General features: G+C 32.5%; 1 protein-coding gene across 1 annotated transcript in view; it reads left to right on the top strand.

The window, feature by feature from the left end:
- The first annotated feature begins 253 nt into the window (after positions 1 to 253).
- LOC111629760 (cathepsin O-like) overlaps positions 254 to 20,944 on the top strand; it is a 23,289-nt gene continuing 2,598 nt past the window's right edge. The window contains exons 1-9 of the mRNA XM_023373671.1: positions 254 to 464; positions 5,912 to 6,023; positions 6,118 to 6,229; positions 8,826 to 8,882; positions 9,663 to 9,819; positions 12,123 to 12,193; positions 15,178 to 15,222; positions 17,080 to 17,246; positions 17,320 to 17,412. Of these exons, the coding sequence (XP_023229439.1) occupies positions 285 to 464; positions 5,912 to 6,023; positions 6,118 to 6,229; positions 8,826 to 8,882; positions 9,663 to 9,819; positions 12,123 to 12,193; positions 15,178 to 15,222; positions 17,080 to 17,246; positions 17,320 to 17,412 (994 nt within the window). The 5' untranslated portion in view covers positions 254 to 284. The remainder of the gene's footprint in view (positions 465 to 5,911; positions 6,024 to 6,117; positions 6,230 to 8,825; positions 8,883 to 9,662; positions 9,820 to 12,122; positions 12,194 to 15,177; positions 15,223 to 17,079; positions 17,247 to 17,319; positions 17,413 to 20,944) is intronic.

The following is a 20,944-nucleotide window of genomic DNA, read 5'->3' as shown; positions in this document are numbered from 1 at the left end:
TACTTCTTGATGAACGATTTCAATTTAATGTGTTTAACGTATATTCGCATAATAACACAATAATATTATTATTTAAGTTACTGTATAAACCGCGAAGTAATGAATAAAAAAACGATTACACACGTTACATTTTTATTAAAAAAAAGGCTTAATTTTAAATTATTTTACAATTTTTAAATCAATAATGTAATGGTTTAGATATTTTTCGTAAGCGTTACGCAATTAATTTATATCGAAAAATACAGATAAGATATCTAACATAAATTCTAGTCTCTCTATAGAACATGTGGTTATCATATATTTACACAGCATTGGCTATAAAAATTTGTTTGTTTCTCTTCTCGTTGAGCTTCGACAATAACGAAGAAGATGCTAAAGATCTGTTTGATTTATATATTAAAAAGTTCCATAAACCATATATACCCGATACTCCCGAATATTCCGAACGTTTAGCGATTTTTAAGGTGAGATTTATCACAGATTTCTATCATTTACAGTGATAAAGATTAGAAATTATTGTTTTGTTATGTTTTCTTAGTGAATAAGACAATTTCGATAGAGGTTTATCAGTTTTAAATGCTTTTCTTCTATTTTTAAAAACAACTCGTGTTTTCTAGTGTTGAGAAATCTATTTTTAAATGACTGCTGTTTTAATTATTTATTTATTTTTGTTTTTAGAATAAGATATTAACAAATTAAAACATTTAAATAACGTGTAGAAACACAATTTTACTGTTGATAACTTTCTGGAGATAAGAATTTCTAAGAACAATTGGCTCACCAGTGGTCGAGCGGTTCCATTCCCTGAACACTGAGAGTTCGGGTGTGAGTTCAACGTAGAGTTTTCTGGGTTTTCTCCACGTCTGTAACGCCTGAACAGGGGTCAGTTACCCTTAAAAAGTCCTCCCAGAAGGCAGATCGTCCAAATGTTGCGTTGCCATACCAGACCAAACAAACTAACTAAAAACAATTACGATTTCAAGCTCTTAAATTTTAATGAAATTATGAATTTTTTTTAATGGAAAGACAATTTTCTCCAATATTTTAATCGTTTTGAATAGTTTTAAATTGAATTTGTATCTAATATATTGCCTTATCTTGTCAAAAATTCCTTTACAATGCTGCCATTTTATGTTAAAGGTTTTATATGTAAGATATTTGCGCTGCAAAATTATGTTTTTATGTAAATATCATTTCTGAATAGAGTAGAGCGTCGATTATCCGAATCAATTGGGGACTGGGGTTGTTCGGAAGATCGGTGTTTCGGATAACCGATTATTACGACAAAATATATTAATTTATCCCATCTTGACATTTTTATCCGTTGCGTGTCGCTTCGCGTTGAATTTTCGTCGATGTTTAGCCTAACGAAGACTATTGTATCGCTAAAAATTATTTTTTTATTTTGTACGAACAAAATAAATATATTGAAAAATATAAAAACAATAAAAAATTATACTTCAGAAGTTAATTTAGTATCAAAAACGTAAAATATTTGAGTAGCCCGAGACATAGCCAAAGATTGCAGCGCCACAGCACTGGCTATAATTTAAATTTGCCGACTGGAATTCTTTCGGATGATTGACTTTCGGATAATCGACGCTCTACTGTACTTCTATCGGTTTGCAATGAATAAATATGCGATATACTCATCGTTTCTTACAATAACAGAATATCTCATAATTATGTAAATATTTTTGTATTACAATAATAAAGTTTTATTTAAAAATTAAATACAGTACTGTAAAATTACCAAAATTTTCTACATTTTGGTAATTTACGCCTCTCTCGTTCACTGAAAATTAGAAAAAGTCCTTTTTTTTTTCTCCTCTCCAATGTCATCTGGAGGCGCGTAACAGCCCTCTGTTTTTGTTTTTAATGTTGTATAGTACTTGAGAAAGAGGAAACGGCCCAAGGAATGATAAAGCCAGTCATCTTACCAAGTTGTTTTTGCTACTTCTACGTCATCTACTGCACCAACAAATTTACATCTATCTCCACAATCTCATCTTTTCATTTCCTGTTCTGTAAGTAACGTGGAATTTGAGATTCTATTTCAATTTATTATCCCAAGCGAGAGAATTCCTTGTTTTGCAAGAAGGCATTATCAGTCCCAACGAAGTGTAATAGATGTCACAGTAAACTAGGTAGTGTTTTTTCCGGTTCTACCAAGGCTGTTTTATTCATAAGGCTGACTTGGTTGAAGTCTAGGAGCCCCTAGAAAAAAATTATGAATAGAATTCTTCAGGAAACCCCCCAAATGGATATAGGGCTATGTACTAGGGTCTAGTTCCTACCGGCCTACCGTACCAGGGTCAGGCTGTCATCTGTACTGGGATGAAAGATTGAAATTTCAGAAGGTCTAACATACCTAAAAGTCTAGAGGTTCGGCCATGGGGTATGGGTTTATTTGGTTATGACAACGCGATCTGCCGAGGGGGTGACTCCCGGGAGGGCTTTCTACGAGAAACTGGCCTCTATTTAGGTGTCACAAACGTAAAGGAAACCCGGAAAACTGTACGTGATCAGCCCGTTGACCAGGCGCGAATCCACGACCAGTATTCAGTGGATTTAAGATCGATGACCCTTGGATTTAATTTAATTACACATAAAAAGCATTTTTAAATACACAGGGTTTGATTTTCACATATGACATACGGGCCGGATCTTCTTGTGGCAACAGTTTTGAGTTATCATTGAAATATTCCCATATGACTGAATTTTCAGTAACTTTCGACCAGGAGGAACGTGCGGTACTGTACATTCAGATTTCATGTGCATATTCCAAGTTATTTCTGAATATCTAGCTTCTGTAAATGTACTGGTTTTTTAAAACTCTTCTCCTCTGTGGAAAATAAGATGGCCTCTTTTAGAAAGCCCATTATGGGTTCGGCCAGGCCCACAATGGGGCGGCCCGGTAGTGAGGGACGGGGTCCTATATATCCAGATGGATCACAACCCGAAAAATTACTGGGGCTTTTTAACATGTTGGTCTATTTCGACCCGTCCGGATTCGACCCCGGGTTCCTCACAGCGGTAGGCTGCCACCTTGAACGATTGGCCATCCGGTTGTACGTACTGGTTTAACACGATCCTACTGAACAGAGAATAGGTTGCTCTGTTCAACAATATTTGCGATTAACTCGTCTGTAAAAAAATATTTGAAAAACTTGCCTATGATCCATAATTTCCTACTCCATCAAGAGCAAGTTTGGTTAGTATTCAGCAGAGTTACCATCTGTACGATTATTTCAGGTGCCATACGATGTACGATAATGTCCGTACGATAATGGGATTTTGTACGAAAAACTAAGGTTTATGCATATAAAATAAGTTCTGTATATAAAGAAAGGAATATGTTACATATTTGTTAATGCTTGGTATGTTGAAATTGTATGAAAAAACGTAAATTTTAGATTATGCCCATTCAGAGATTTGTTTTGTATCATCTATTATAAGGTATATGGTGCATAACACGTAAAAATTTCATTGTAAAATGAAGTCTAAAAAGTTTTTGTTGTAAGAAGGGATCGTAGATTAAAAGTTTAAGAGATTCTGACATAGGGGAACCTGGTTTATATTTCTGTGGAGAGACTCTGTGAGTGGTAATACGGATAGAGATAGATGGACGATAATTTCAAGGGGCAGATACAATAATTTTTCCTCGTAAGGTTGGCAGCCGTGGTATTCAGTAGCCGCCCAGTGGCAGAGTGGATAAAACCACTGAACACTGGTAATTGATTGTGAGTTTGCACCACATAGTTTTCTTGGCCTTCTTCACGTTTGTAACACCTATATAGGAGCAAGTTGCAGTATACAAACTAATACAATCCAGTACAATGGTGCACCCAGAGGGAGGCCAAGGAGCCCTAACACCCTCATAGAGGAAGGAAAACAGTCATATGTTTTCCTAATTGAAATTTCTTTATTTTGAATTTATATCGTTTTGTGTCTTCTATCTCTATACTACTTATGGATTAGCGGTCATATAAAATGGGAATTTTATTGAATTTGCATTAAAATTTTTTTTATCTGTTCAACTTGGCTACCCAAGATTAAACCTGGCGTGTGCCACTGATTCACTATAACATTTTTTCCTCTTTCCAAGCAACTTCTGACCTCATACTTTTCTGCTTATTTACAGTTGGTCTATTTACATGTTCATGCTCTCATTGGTACTATTTTTTACATCAGCACTATGTTGAAAAGGGTTAATTGGGCTGTCCAAATCGTAGACCACATGCAAAGAGTTGGTGTCGTTACAGTTACTAAAATCTGGAAAGTCAGAATTAGAGATCAAATTGTTAGTTCCTGATATGCAAATATTTTCTAATTCACTTTCAGTGTTAGAATCATGGAGTTGGAAGTAAGATTGCAGATGGAGTTATCCAACTCGCCTAGTCCATATGCTTATCTATTCAAACCAGTATTTTTTCCAATATTGCTAAATTTTCTTGTCAGACATCAATTGCTTTGAAATCATGCTGAAAATAGTAAAGACTACATGATATATCATCCTTTATATGTTAATTGCAAATGTTATTTATGTTTTTGAATTCTAAAAATTCCTAATATTCCTACAATTATATGAACTTATATATTTCTGAAATTATCTTGTGAGACCAAAAAGACATAAAATTAACACAAAAACAGCTTGAATTATTTCCAAATAATGATGTCAACAAGAATAACTGTGAAACACGTAATTTCAAACAATTAAAATGCCACAGTATCAACATCCCGGTGCTAGTGGTTGAACTACAATAAAGTATTATTGTAAAGATTATATAATTGGTTGCATTGCCTAGTAAAAAACCTTTAACACAGCTGACTAAGCAAGCTAATGACATGGCTCCTTTCATTTAAAATGAACTATGTCATTGATTTATTCATCCAGATGCAGAAAAGCCACTTTACCAGGCAACATGCCCATTAATGATAAATCGTGCAGCAAAGAGTATTATTTCATAATGCAGTACAATAAATCACAAAATAAAAAAGTGTATCAGAATTCATATACATGCAACAAAGGGATATTTTTAAACTGTATCATATTCAACTATCAACATGTAAATCACATATCTAGCATTTTCCTACATAAAACGATGCAATTGCAAAATTTATAAATTTATTTACAATTTAGATGATTTTGGTTTGATTAAATATCAGAAAATATATCAGCTGAAACTGCAGATTGCAACTTCAGATAAACGTTAATTTAACCTTTGAGATCTTTTACATATTTATGACATCATTTTTGTATATCTTATATATATGCTAATATAGGCCCATTGAAATAATTTGAGAATAGTTTAGATAAATCTGTGCATATCTCATAAAAAAGATAAAAAGTTTATTAACCGATTATATATTACTGATTATGCACTTCACTACTGATGAGGATATCGTATAATATATTCAACTCTATACTGTGTCCACCTAGGGCTGCCCAGAGGATATAGGGATCATGGGACAAAGTACATATTGGGAGCCCTAAAGCAAATTAAGTCTGTGTAATGTGTATGCAAAATATAATCAATTTGCTCCTTTTACTTCTCCCTGGGCATCCCTGTGCCCACCAGTGGCTGAGTGAATGAAACCACTGAACACATAGCCGTTGGCAGATTGCCCTTTTGTTTCATTGTCTTATCCCATCAAGCCAATATTTCTCTGTTCAGTTGTTATACAGTAAAGAAAAAATTTTGTATGTATACTTAAATATATATATTTTATGTGAGTATTGGATCAGATCGGTTGGAAAATTATCAATATGAGATCACATCATCTTTTTCAGTAGCAGAATTTATTGAAACATGAAAATGCATTTCTCAAGCAATTAACAATGTATTTTATTTCATTAGCAGCAATTTATTTTATGCATTAATTACAATGAAAATGTATTTTTCTCTAGGAAAGTTTAAGACGAATTCATTCTTTAAACCAAAATAGAAGTCATCCAGATGATGCGTGGTGGGGATTAAATGAATATTCAGATTTGACTCCAGAAGAGTTTAGGCAATTGAGTAATATCATGAATTAATTTTAAAATATTGAAAATTCAGATATATTTTTTTAATTTTTTTCTAAAAACTTGCATTTTCTTTTTTAAATCTTTAGTGAACAAGAAAGAAATTGAAAGAAAAAATAAAAATCATAAACATGTTCTTAGAAGATCAGCAGAGGCAATTAACTTTAAAAATATAACGAAACTTCCCAAATTCGTTGATTGGTAAGGTAATACTTTACATGAATAATTAAAATGTTAAAAATGCTTTAAATAATTAAATTAATACAATACTTATATTGTTTTATTTATTTATTTATTTTAGATAACTCTCATAATATACAATGGAAACTCAATTATCTGAGATATAATTATCTGAAACTCCAGATTATGCAAATTCATTTTCAAATAAAAGAAATCAGAGTATGTGGCATTGAACATACCACAGAGACTAAATTCTCTATTAAACTTGAAATCATTATATCATCTGTTGATTGTAGCACCAGTCATATACTAGGTCTTATTATACAGTACATGTAAAATTATTTGAGTACTGTATTTGTTGGTGTATAAAATTCACCCTATTATCCAAAGGCATTTTGTTTAATTTAAATTTTAGTACACTTCTAATCTACTTTCTTGAAAAATAAAGTACTGTTATTTTCATACAATTGTTGTAAAAAATGTATACAGGTACCAAAACAAAGAATATTCAAGTACAAACAACAACAACATTGCAACAACTATGCATTTTCTAAATAAAAATCTGTTATAAGCCTATATATTTGCAGTGTATAAGATGCAACAAATTTTCAGACAGTTTTTTTTGGGGAAAAAGTGTCTTGTATGTTGCAAATACAGTAAATTAATTTACATTCAAATACAATAATAATATTACAGTATTTATTATTCATGAAACTATTGCATAGTGCTTGATCTACCAAAACACAGAAACAGACAAGTTTCACACAAAAGACCCATTGTTCTATCAAGTTTGGGTAATTGAGTTTCCACTGAAATAATACATTGCCTAATGAAACTGCTTTAGTAAAGTGTATTCGACTTTCAAAGGAAACTGTTCTACTACCTGCTTTGTTATTTGTAAATGCAGTTTTTATGTAAATCAGAATGTTTAGTCAGACAATTATAACTGATGCTAAAAAGTTATATCAGAGGAAATTAATGACAGTTATTTCCCAGTTTAACAAATATTACAAAAATTTTTCATCTTCAACACCTCCAAATCTTACTGTATTACCACAGATACTGTAGAGACTGAATTAAAATAGAAATTGCTAAAGCAGGATATGTATCCTTTGTATAAGAGAACTGTTAAACAATGTAAATGCTATGAATTATCAGTCTTAAAGTGTTTACACATTTTTTAAGTTCTGAACTAATGACAATGGACTTCAAATGATATCATGTGATAAATGCTTTGGTTGCCGATTTCCATAGTAACAAATTCTAAACACAGTGTAAAAGAAAAACACCAACTCGAAAAAGTGATGAGCAAAAGAAAACCTACAAATTTATAAACACTTTTTCCTTTCCTTGATGATGATGAGACAGGTGGATAGCTGAAGTAGTAATGCATCAGCCTACAGTTCTGGTTTGCCTGGATTCAATCCTGAGTTCAACAATATCAAGAAAAATTCCTGGGTTCAACTCCAGGAATTCTTCTTGGGTGGTTTGTTTCGCATATGTCAGGACCCTTCTCTCACTATCCTGTTATTCTCTGTTATAGGCCTGGCTGAATCCATATTGGCTATGATTAAAACAGGCCCTCTTAGTGCACAGAAGATAAAAAGAGACAAAAATAGAAAAATAAATTCAAACTGGTGGAAATGAAAATAATTTGAATTACAATTAGGAATGCCAACTTCTCTTGAGGAAAAAGAAATTAGTTTAAAAATCATAAACATGTATATAAAATCCATGCTCATTTTTCAGAACATTTCCAAAAGTTTTTGTTTTCTAAATAATTTTTACAAAATAACTGAAATTCTGTTTGGAAAATTCCAAGCAGTTAGCAATCCAAGTCACCCACCTAGATATAAATCAGTACCCAAAACCTCAATACAAAGAAATCAGAACCCTCTGCGAGTGGTGCCCAGGGCATGATAGACCCTCTTGCTTCCCCCTCGCTATGCTAGTGCCCAGGAGTGCTATATTTAATGACATATCTAAAGTGTTATCTTTAATAACAATATTATTACTACTGCCAATAATGGGATACAATGTCATGTGCCCTCACAATGTTAAATGTCATCAGCTTCCAAGGCTGTCAAGAGCTTGTATGAGGGTCTCTTTTGCTATTGAAATGAAATATGTAGAATGCTTCTTTATTAATAAAAAATAATTTTAAAGAATTTTTTTTTGTTACAATGCTAATTTATAGAGATAGAAACCACTTTAAGCCCTTAGTTTTTCACCAGGCCTGGAGAAAAATCTCTAACTCTTGACAGCCTTGCTGGCCCCAATAATTGAGTTACACTGCCAGATAGAATATATGTTTGATCCTAAATGTAATCTGAATCCATTTTTGGTAACTGTTCAAGTACTCAATCATTTTAGTACAAAGCATACCTAGCTTGTTTTCTATAATAAATTCTAAAGAGAGAAGCTATTCTCGTGCTAAATTAAAATTTGTATTTGAAACTGGAGTAATTACATTGCATTAACTTAGATGGTTGGAATATTTTAAAAATAATTTCTATTCAAATTGTGTTGTTTTTTTATAAGATTATTTATTATTCATTTTAATTTAATTTAAAATTATCTGAAGAAAATTGAAATTTACACTTACAATTAATTGCAGGAGGAAACGTGGGATTGTAACTCCAGTGAAAAGTCAGAAGGAATGTGGTGCATGTTGGTAAGTTATTCTTGATTTGTAGAGAAGTACATATGCAGAGTAGCCGTACAGTCTCTATGCATGTGTCCTATACAGTATCTCCCATTTAGAGAATATCTTGGCAACAAATTTAATGGATTATGGATTGAACATCAATTCAACATAATATATCTTTCTGGAAGTATAGAGTCCAAACAAGATCATTATTATTACACAAATTCATAACACAAAAACAAAGCAGTCTACTAAAATGTGGTTTACAGTATAAGAAAGAATAACTCAAAAACTTTTTTAGTCCAAATGTTTATAATGGTACTAGTGGCTTACAGAACTAAAAATGGTGACAATACAGGAAAATGCAAAATGTGTATTGTGGTTAGCAGAAACAAAATCACTACTGTGCAAGGAAAGTATCTGCAGAAAGTACAAATAGACATTATCAAGTGTCCTTTTAATTTTTGGTTGAATGCAAAAATTTAAAGACAGGAATCAGCACTTGAAATATTATAGTTTCCCTTCTGTAGGAGTTTGTGGACAGCGCATCGCACAGTAAGAGGAGGTTGCTGCTTCAACTCCGGCTCTAGGCAGATTCTTTTCTTCCAGACTGTTCTAAATTATATTAAATTATTATAATTATTAATTTTGACAAGAGATAGTGCCTAACATCTACCTCTAGTACCAAATTTACTTAATTATTAATTGTAGCATAATATAGCCTGATTAATGAAGGCTGTTGTTTCGTTTATTAAAATTTTAAAAATCCAGTTTAAAAATTGTAATGCGAGTCACTTTTTTATTCAGGGCATTTAGTACTGTAGAAACATTAGAGAGTATGAATGCTTTAAAGATGGGTGAACTTGTAGAATTGAGTGTGCAGCAAGTAATAGACTGTGCAACTGGAACAAACCGTGGTTGTGATGGTGGTGATACATGTGAGGCCTTAGACTGGATGTATGAGGTAATTGTTATATTACATTCAATTACATATCTTAAAAATCTGAATATAAGCTAAAAATACGCTTATAGATTAAGTTCAGTTATATAATTTTAATTTTCCAATTATGGTGTGGTGTGTGTATGGTGAATATATACAGTATAACCTCCAAATAGCAGACACTGTATTTTAACCTGGTCGTTATAAAGTGAAGAATACTATGGATTACAAAAACATCAAATTTGCATTAGGAATAGGAAATACCAAAATGTATACGTAACGTATATAGTTAAACTATATACAGTATACAGTATATTATTTATCTTTTCAGCTGTGAAAATCACATTTTAATTTAATTCTAAGTAGCAAACAGCTTGTTTAGGACACTTTAATTAAATGGAACATAAAAATTACGACAAAACAAACATTGATTAATTATTAATTCATCAAAAATAACCTGAGTGGAAGTAACAAAAAAGAAAAATGAAACTGTTATTATGATCAGAAGAGTTTAGGCAACAAGAGTTTGAATGTCAAGTTACAAAGGCAATTTGCTAGCCACTTCAAGAAGTAAGAAATGTATTCAGTACTCTTGCATTTATAACGTCATTTATGATCTAAGCAACTACTAAAAATTGATGTAGGGATTTGTCAGCTTTGTAGTTATTGAGTAGGTGTAATTTTTTGAACGTTTTTGCTTTTTTTCAATAAATAATTTATTAAAAATTACTTTAGCCACCACAAAGCTGCTAAGATCATAAAGTATGTCATAAAGGCGAGAAAACCCAATATCTTCCTACACTTTAAAGTGGTTGGCAAATTGCATTCATAACACAATCTTTGAACTTATGTATATAAGATTCACATGCAAGACCAAACACCAAATAAATGCTGTTGTCTTAACCTTAAAACTGTTTCTTTTTCATTACTACTGTACTAAGGTTCTTGTTTTCTTGTTGAATAAATAACTAGGGAAGAGTGTTTGGTTTCTTGGTACTGTACGCTTAATTTAACAATAACACAGAAATTTAATAACATTAATCTGTATGATGATAAATGGTGATTGACAGCTTAACCAGATTAGTCTTCTCTAATAGATAATGAATATTATTCAACTTTTTACAACCTGTCCTCCCTCCATTCCTATTTATAGCCAGTCTTTATTCGATTTACGATCAAAATTCCTCCTCTGAAAGAGTATTCGAACTGATTCTTTGTTTTAGTTTTAAAATATTTTGTACATAATTAATTATTTCAGAATATTGAAGGTGGCACTTTATGTTTTCATAAGATAAGTTATGGACAATGGCATCTGCTATTTAGAGGTGTATATAATAGCTGTCCAATTTGAAGGGTCTGGGGATTGCAAAAAGGTCTATTAAGTAGAGGTGTCCACTATTCGGGAATGTCCATTTAATGGTTTCATTGTATATATGTACCATACCATATATAAGGTGTGATCAAAAAGTTTCCATTCAGGGGCTGTACACTCCAAGGAGTTGTGTGAAGTTACACAAAATCATCTCTGCCATTAATGTAATCGTCCCTTGTTGAATGAGATTGAAGATGTTCTTTGGTAGAAATCTAGGGGCTGCAGCATAAAAAACATTTGATACAGTCTTCACATCATTGTATGACCAGAATCATTATCCTTTCATGAACTTTTAACAGACTGAAGGTGTGGAAATTGCATGGAGAAAGATCAGGACTATTAGGCAGGGGGTTGAGGGTCTCCCATTTAAGGGTGTGTAACTTCTGCCTCACGAGATTGGTGACATACGGGTGTGCATTGTCATGCAGAAGAATAACCACATTACAGAGTTTGCCAAGTTGTTTCACTTTAATTGTATGTCTGCCCAGTATTTCACAATATCATTGTTCAGTGATGGTGACATATGGTTCCTTGAAATCCAGAAACAGTGGGCCCTGATGATTGAAGAACAGAGTCAGTAACACTTTCCCAGAAGATGCCTGGCACTTGAACTTCTTAGGACAAGGTGAGGACAGATGACACCATTTCATGGTGGATACTTTGGATTCAGATTTCCAGTAATGGCATCAGGTTTTGCTATCAGGCTATGATGCTTGTAAGAAAAACATGACCAATCTTCTAGTACAATTAATTCTTTGTTTTCCTCTACCCTCTACCATTATTATTTGTAAGCTATCATGTTTTAGAGTAATAATTTGATAATTAGCATGCATCTAAAGTTATTCATTAATAAAAAGACTTGAAATTTGCTTTGATGTATATTGAAAAGGATTTTTTTATAATGAATTTCCTAATATACACACACACACATTTGTATAATATTTATTCTTTCCAGAATAAAGTGAAAATTTTAACTGAGAAACAATATCCTTTAACTGACAAAGAGGACAACTGTAAAGCCATAAGGTAAGTTTGAACTTTCAATTTTTTGTTTTAGAAATTAAAAAATAATTTATAATAACTTTAATGACAGTAATGACAAAAATTTACATTATTGGCATTCACTTGAGTAGCAGTTTCTCAAATACTTTTGAGCATACAAGATAGGCTAGATGAGCTGATTCACTTGTACAGTATATCTCCTGACAATGGGCTTGGTTGCCCAAGAAACTGCTATTCAAGTGAACTCCAATAATGCAAAATTTTTCTCATAATTTAAAGAATTTGGAGTTGTTTTCATTTATTTAAAAAAGTTTATATTTTAAATTAATAATTGCATTAAAGATTCATTGTTTTCTAAAATGAAATAAATTCAAATTGCATTTATTATTTAATATTTTCCTGCATGCAAAATTTTATGCAATAATTTTATAATCATTTTGTTCCAGTTCAGTGGAAGCACTACAAATATTTTGTTTCTATTGAACTGAAGTAAAATAATTATAAAATATTAGTTTATTTTATTTATATTTTATGTATATAAGATTCACCTGCAAGATTTAACTCTCTTACTGCTGTAGGCACAAGCTAGAATGCTACATTTTCTGACATAAACATAAATGTTTCTGATACTAATTTGGACTTTAATTACAGAATATTATATGAAAGTGTTTTTTTTTTACTCCTTTTGCCTGTGGGCATTAAGAGGGCCTTTTAATCAAGCTCACTGTGGGTTCAGTTAGGCCACAATGGAGTGACTGAGTGGTGAGGGACAAAACCTGATATATCTGTGATGGACCACCCTCCAAAAAATTCCTAGGGTTTTTTGATCCATCTGAATTCATTTTTGGGTCCCTTAGAATGGTAGGTTGAAACTTAACTATTCAGTCTTCTGGTCTTCGTAACTTTTCTATTACTGATAGAGATTTAGTAATTTTTAAAAAATTTTAATTACCAAAAAAAAACACAAAAATGACTTCCAACAACTTAACACTGCATTGCTAAATAACAATCCACGAAACCTTTTTTTACAAGTATTATGTCCATAACAAACTCCACAAACGCTTTTGACCTCCACCGAGATCTGCTTCAGGTGGGGTCAGGAGGAAACACGGTCAGTCCCCACCTGAAGCAGACCTCGGTGGAGGTCGAAAGCATTTGTGGAGTTTGTTACAGACATAACACTTTAAAAAAGGTTTCGTGGATTGTTATTTACCAAAAAAAATTATTCTATTGGTAAAATAGAAATTTATCTACTTTTCATTGCTGTTTTTTAGTAATTTTGTATGAACGGGCATTGGAAATGCTGTAACAAAGTCAAGATAAAGATTTACAGGCTGGATGACTGAGTATTTAAGGTTTTGCCCTCCTGCTCTGAGGGACCTGGAAACAAAAGTTGAAAACCCCAGGAATTTTTTAAATGGGTGGTCCATCCTGGATATGTTGAGTCCTGGCCCCATTGACATTGGATCTGGATGACCTGGCAATGCTGTAGCAAAGAGATGTGTCAGTAACAAACAATGAATATGCCAAGCAGCATGCTAATGCACATGTTGAAAATATGTATTATGTTAGGGTAACCAGATATTGACATAGTCAAAGTAGGACATTTGAAGTTTTATAATGCTTCCCAGTAGGACATTTGACAACCCAGCTTAAAACAATAAACATTGGTAGTAAAAAAAGCACAAAACACTAAAAATTGATAAGTAAATAATTTTAAATTGATATACTACTCTTATTGTTTTAAATACTACTCTTTGTTGCAATTATACCCATTATTTAATATAAAAATATGAAAGAAAGTTTATTGTTATTATTAATGACTACCTATTGGCCCAGAAGTAGTTATCTGTGAAAGTAGGACATTTCCATTAGGCGGAAGGACATAGGACAAAAGGTTTAATTGTAGGACGGGTGGTCACCCTATATTATGTGGTATATGTTTACATTATAAGTGATCAAAGCTACCTATCTGATGTAATTAGATTATTTAAATTATTCTCTTTATTTATTTAAGTAGACAAGTTAATAAATACTGCAATATTAAGAATTATTCACTTTGTTTGTGAAATTCTTATATTATGCCTGCCAATTTTACTGCCCTTTAAAATTTGCTGCTCTAGGCCTGGGCCTACTGTGCCTATTTAAAAATCAGGCCCTGTTCATATGTATATGAGAATATTTATATTTTCTGATACAAGATTTGAGTGATAAAAATGTAAAAAATGATAAGGATAACAAAATAACAATAGTAATTGTACAGTACATGTGAACAGAGCTGGTGAGAGGACAGAGATGCTCAGGTTCATAGAGCCTGTGCCAGAATCCGTATAATAAAATTTTAATTACAAAATCTAGAAAGCCAGTTTATGTAATTTCAAGTGACAATGTCACCTCAACAGAATGTATACAAAGATCCAGGAAGCCCTAACCTAAGTACTTGTAATTACTCTCCACAGCCCTACATGTGAAGAGGATACTTGATCATAGGTTTAGTAAGGAAAAGGCAGAGAGTGACATTGCTCCCAGGCACTAAAGGGTACAAAAAACTTTAAGATAATTTCGTATTTAATAAAAACTTATCAATGAAATGCTGTATGTTACACTAACATTGAGGATTGCCATTATTTATCTTCTGTTTACACTGGCTCAAAAGTTAGTTAACTAAGATATAATTTAAGTTTATTTTAAGAATAGTTAGAAAACTGGTTTGAAACAGCTAACTCACATGTTATTTGCTGTAATGGATAATATTTTCTCGTAGAATATACTTTGTCAATTTAGACAAATCTTGCATGAAATAAATTCTTAATGCAGTTATTTAAATATTTTTAATTTTTATATTGGAATTATAATACAATACAATCAGATAAAGTTTCATTAAGAAACAACAATTTATATATAATTTATGAAATTGTAAAAATAATTTTAATAAATTGCCAGTTTTAAATTTAGAAACTCTTACAATATTTCACAAATAAAAGAATTTGTAATTACTTTTATTTCAGGCCAAAAGAAGGAGTGGAATTAAAATTTAATTATACTTGTGAAGAGTAAGTATTTTGAAATTATTCATTTTTGGGCTGCAATTTGAAAAAATTGTAGACCTGTAAATTCCAACTGTTGTCCGTCCAGTGTCCAACCCTCTGTTCTACCATAATCTTGGGAATGGAGTTAGATAGATGTAAATCAAGACCAGATATAGAAAGTTAACTATATAGGAACTTTTGATGCATACCAGAAGTCATGTCATTTCAATTCAAAAATTTTCCCCTGAAAGGAGTTAGATAATGATCAGCATGACTCTGTTGCTAACAGGAAGAGTATGATGTACAGGAGCAACACACTACTAATTTGAGGCGGAGAGCATATATTTTAAATTAAATAAATTAAAAATATGATTAAAAATTGCAGCCCAGCATTATGACAATGTCACAATAAATAATTGCTCCTTATCATATGTATTGTTCTTGTATTTGTGTTATATTTAATTCTTAATTTATATTTGTTTTGTTCATTTGCTCCTCATTTGCTTTTTATTATATCTTTGCAATCATAAAGGCACATTTTTTGAATTATATTTATTTTACATGTCTCTATTTTTATTTTAAATGTACACATATAACAAAATCATTGCACTATCCAGAGACAACCCATAAGTAAATGGACACCCTGAATTTCAGTAAATGCATACGGTTCATGTAAATGACTCCACTGTACTGTACATTGCTATATTGAAGGAGAGTCTTCTAATATTAACTGGTGGGTTGATGGTCAAAACATCCACTCTGTTCATACATGATGGAGCTCCTAGTCACACTGCCAAAAAGACCCAGAAATGACTGGCAACATAAGGCATGTGCAAGCTTCTATGGGCCAGTAAGTCATTTGACATGAATCTCATTGAACACATCTGGAGTCTTCTGGAGCATGTAGTCCGACAACATTCATAGAAACTCACTTTCCATGAACTTTTAGGTTGTGTGCTTTAAGGCTTTGTGGTGGGACAACTAGATTTCAATATGCATATGTGGTACTTGTATCACATGGATACTGTGAAATAAAAGACAGTCTGAAAATAAGGATGCCTGTTTACTTATGTGTTGTCTCCGTGTAAGATAAACAGACAGCATTTTCAGCAGTATGCAGAAGTTTGAAACTTGCTAAATGTTTCTGACCAGTTAAAAGGCCATCTTCGGACCTGCTGAAACAGAGCATGAATGGTGTTGTGTTCATTTATCTTGTACACATGAGAGGTGTTTTTATATGTCAGCTAGATTTTGTTTAACCAAAATGATTTTTGTTAGAACATTTTTGTATCCTCTTATCATATTTTTAAAAACTTCCCTGTGTGTTGTTATTGTGGGGGAGGAAGAATAAATTTGTGATAAATAAATAAAAAAAAATATATATATATATATATATGCAGGAAATAACAACTAAGCAGAAGGATGGTAGAAATGAGTGACAGGTGTAAATACTGGTCATATGTGTCTATTGTTCTTGGGACTCAATAAGACAAAGACAAATATAAGAATTAACACAATAACTTTAATATAGCAAATAATGATACCAAAAATGGGATCCACACATAACAAGCAGTAAACCGATGGATCTCCCTTTTACAGATATGATAATTATGCATAGCACTAACAGAATAAGGGGTAATCTGAAATATCATTTAACATACTTATTTAGAAAAATCTGAATTGCATTATATTTATATATAATAACTATATGTTAAATATGTAACATTTATTCTATGTTGAATATAGTAAAATAATCACATCATTTAAAATTTATATCTTGATCAAATACTGTAATGTATTATGAATTATTTTTGCTTTTCCAACTTTATATATCTAATTAATAACCATAGGTGCAATATAAATGTAATATGCTATATTTAGTTTAAAAGGATCAGAAGAAGAAATGCTAAAATTACTGGCATTTCATGGCCCTTTGGTTGCTAGTGTTGATTCCACAACATGGCAGGATTATCTTGGTGGAATTATTCAATATCATTGTGAAGATAATAATAATCATGCTGTTCAAATAGTCGGTTATGATTTAACTGGTAAGTTTTGATAAACATTAGACAATGTATGGTTTAAGAATTTTTGTTGATGCGATATATGATTGCGTTATAGGTGATATTCCTTATTACATTGTTCGTAATTCTTGGGGTACAGAATTTGGTGTCAATGGTTACTTGAAAATTGCAATTGGAAAAAATTTATGTGGTGAGTAATTTTTTTTTAATTTCTATTTCAGTTTGATATATTACATTAAAAAGACAAATTGTAGAGAAATCAGTACCAGATAGAGTGAGGAATAAAAGAGACTTTTAATAAAACTTTTATTATAATAATTTATCTTTAATTAATCATAGAAAGCAGGGCTGTGGAGTCGCGTAAAAATCTACCGACTCCGACTCCATTTCATATACATAACAAGTTGGTAAGTAAGAGGGAGTCAGAGTCGGCGGATTTTTTGTCGACTCCGACTCCGGCTAAAACACCAAAACTCCACGACTCCGACTCCACAGCCCTGATAGAAAGTTGCAAATTCATGAGAAATTTCTGATCATGATAATCATAAGAAATTTCTGAACTAGCCTTTACAAAATATCTAAGAACAAAGCCAAATGATTTCTGTAACAAATCAGGCTATTTTTTGGTACCGTTAATAATTAAATTCTAAGTAATTTGGTACTAGAGGCAGGTGTTAGGTGCCATCTCTTATTAAATTTAATAATTATAATTGAATTAATATTTATTAAATAATTTAGAATATTCTGGAAGAAAAGAATTGGCCCAGAGTGGGACTCGAACCCGCAACTCTCGTTTATTATGCAGATGTGTTGTCAATTATGCTACTCAGACTGCCTACCAACCTTTTACTTCCAGAAATATTTAATTTTAGATATAATCATCTATGGTTGCTTAAGGTGCTGCGTGGAGACAACTTCATATTAGATATAACTGTGGATGGTTGTCTAAAATTAAATATGTCTGGAAGCAAAGGGTTGGTCAGAGGTCTGGGTAGTGTAACTGACAATGCATTTGCACAGTAAGTGGGAGTTGCGGGTTTGAGTCCCACTCTGGGTTTGGCTACTTCTAGTATCAAATTATTTATAATTTAATTACTAATAGTAGCCAAAAAATAGCTTGATTTATTTTGGCAATCATTTGGCTTTGATTAATAATGTTGAGCTTTGAGTTTACGTATACATCTAAGAACATTAAAAACTTTTCCTCAATTGAATTTCTGATATTTTTCAAAATCATATATGATTGCAGAGGTATATCATGGATTTGGAGTGCCCAATATACATGGTCATTGAGGTAAATTCAGAATTTCTTTGTGGGCAATCTTAGTTAGTCTTGGAGACTGTTGATGAAAATATACACATGCATTAAATCACTCAAGAAGAAAGCACTAAACATGGTTGGAACATGCTCAGACATCATGAGAATACAACTGAAGAGCTGTTATACTGGAATTGCTTTGTGCCAGAAAGTTGTCCTCACAAACCATGGCTTGGTTTGGCTGCCAGAAGATGCAAATTTATGACATAGCCAAGAAGTTCAGGGGTCTGACAACATGGAAAATGTGACTCCTCCGAAATGATCCAAAATGGCTTTGACCAAATTTGAAACACTGCAGGAATTTTCAACAGAGTACAGCAAAGCATGGAATGCAGGCTCAGGATGCATTGAAGCAGGAGGAGGTCACTTCGAGCAATTTTTGTAGATCTATGTTATTAAATGCCTCACATGTACCGACCATTAGCAATAAACCCTATAACTCCCTATCGACGGATTTTCGGACCCATGTTCATATGAACTTTTTGTAATGTTTTGTTGTCAGGAACCCATCCTTACATTTATGGACACCAATTTAGATACATCCTGCAGGGCCGGCGTGACATTTTGCAGGGCTTGATTCAAAAATTTTGCAGGATCAGAATACACATTCAAATCCTATAGGCCTACTTCAATTTCACAATAAAGAATTATTTATTATAAGTACAAAGGATGTTACATATATTTTTTGTAAGATGAATATTACATAATTTTTCTTGCTTTTTTCACTGCAAAATCTTTTATGTCATCAAAACTAATTGAGTTTGGTACTTCACTTTCTATTGAAAGAATAGCCAGAGATGTATATCAGTCTAGGCTTATTAATGATCGAAGATAATTTTTTATTAGTTTCAACCGCGAGAAACTACGTTCAGCTGAAGCCACGGTTACTGGCATAGTTAACATTATTTGTATCATAATTAATAAATTTGGGTATGTTGACATAAATGTTGGCAGACGTCAACATTTAATGTCAATGTCAGCAACACGCTGCAACAAAATATTTCAATGTAAAGATGGGAGAGAAAATCTTGCACTTATGTCAGTGTGCACCAAGTTGTCATCAATTAGTGAATTATGCAATTGCATTTTCCACACACCCGAATATTCAATCTGCTATACAGGGGGTCCTGCAAAATGTCTGATGAGTTTTTTTACACTGCAGAGCCTTTCAAAATGTGGGGCGAGGCGGATTCAGCGTGTTCGCCGGAACCCCATGAGAATACAACTGAAGAGCTGTTATACTGGAATTGCTTTGTGCCAGAAAGTTGTCCTCACAAATCATGGCTTGGTTTGGCTGCCAGAAGATGCAAATTTATGACATAGCCAAGAAGTTCAGGGGTCTGACAACATGGAAAATGTGATTCCTCCGAAATGATCCAAAATGGCTTTGACCAAATTTGAAACACTGCAGGAATTTTCAACAGAGTACAGCAAAGCATGGAATGCAGGCTCAGGATGCATTGAAGCAGGAGGAGGTCACTTCGAGCAATTTTTGTAGATCTATGTTATTAAATGCCTCACATGTACCGACCATTAGCAATAAACCCTATAACTCCCTATCGACGGATTTTCGGACCCATGTTCATATGAACTTTTTGTAATGTTTTGTTGTCAGGAACCCATCCTTACATTTATGGACACCAATTTAGATACATCCTGCAGGGCCGGCGTGACATTTTGCAGGGCTTGATTCAAAAATTTTGCAGGATCAGAATACACAATCAAATCCTATAGGCCTACTTCAATTTCACAATAAAGAATTATTTATTATAAGTACAAAGGATGTTACATATATTTTTTGTAAGATGAATATTACATAATTTTTCTTGCTTTTTTCACTGCAAAATCTTTGATTACATCATCAAAACTAATTGAGTTTGGTACTTCACTTTCTATTGAAAGAATAGCTAGAGATGTAAATCAGTCTAGGCTTATTGATGATCGAAGATAATTTTTCATTAGTTTCAACCGCGAGAAACTACATTCAGCTGAAGCCACGATTACTGGCATAGTTAACATTATTTGTAACGTAATTAATAAATTTGGGTATGTTGACATAAATCTTGGCAGATGTCAACATTTAATGTCAACGTCAGCAACACGCTGCAACAAAATATTTCAATGTAAAGACGGGAGAGAAAATCTTGCACTTATGTCAGTGTGCAGCAAGTTGTCATCGATTAGTGAATTATGCAATTGCATTTTCCACACACCCAAATATTCAATCTGCTATACAGGAGGTCCTGCAAAATGTCTGATGAGTTTTTGTACACTGCAGAGCCTTTCAAAATGTGGGGCGAGGCGGATTCAGCGTGTTCGCCGGAACCCGCCTCGCGCCGGCCCTAACATCCTGTATAAATATTTTGCATATATATTCTAATATTTAATAATTAAAAATTTTTAT

This window comes from Centruroides sculpturatus, unplaced genomic scaffold, assembly GCF_000671375.1.
Source record: "Centruroides sculpturatus isolate CEXI.00-Female unplaced genomic scaffold, Cexi_2.0 scaffold541, whole genome shotgun sequence".
Lineage (NCBI taxonomy): Eukaryota > Metazoa > Arthropoda > Arachnida > Scorpiones > Buthidae > Centruroides > Centruroides sculpturatus.
Note: the sequence above shows the minus strand (reverse complement) of the source record. Positions and strands in the feature narration are given on the sequence as shown.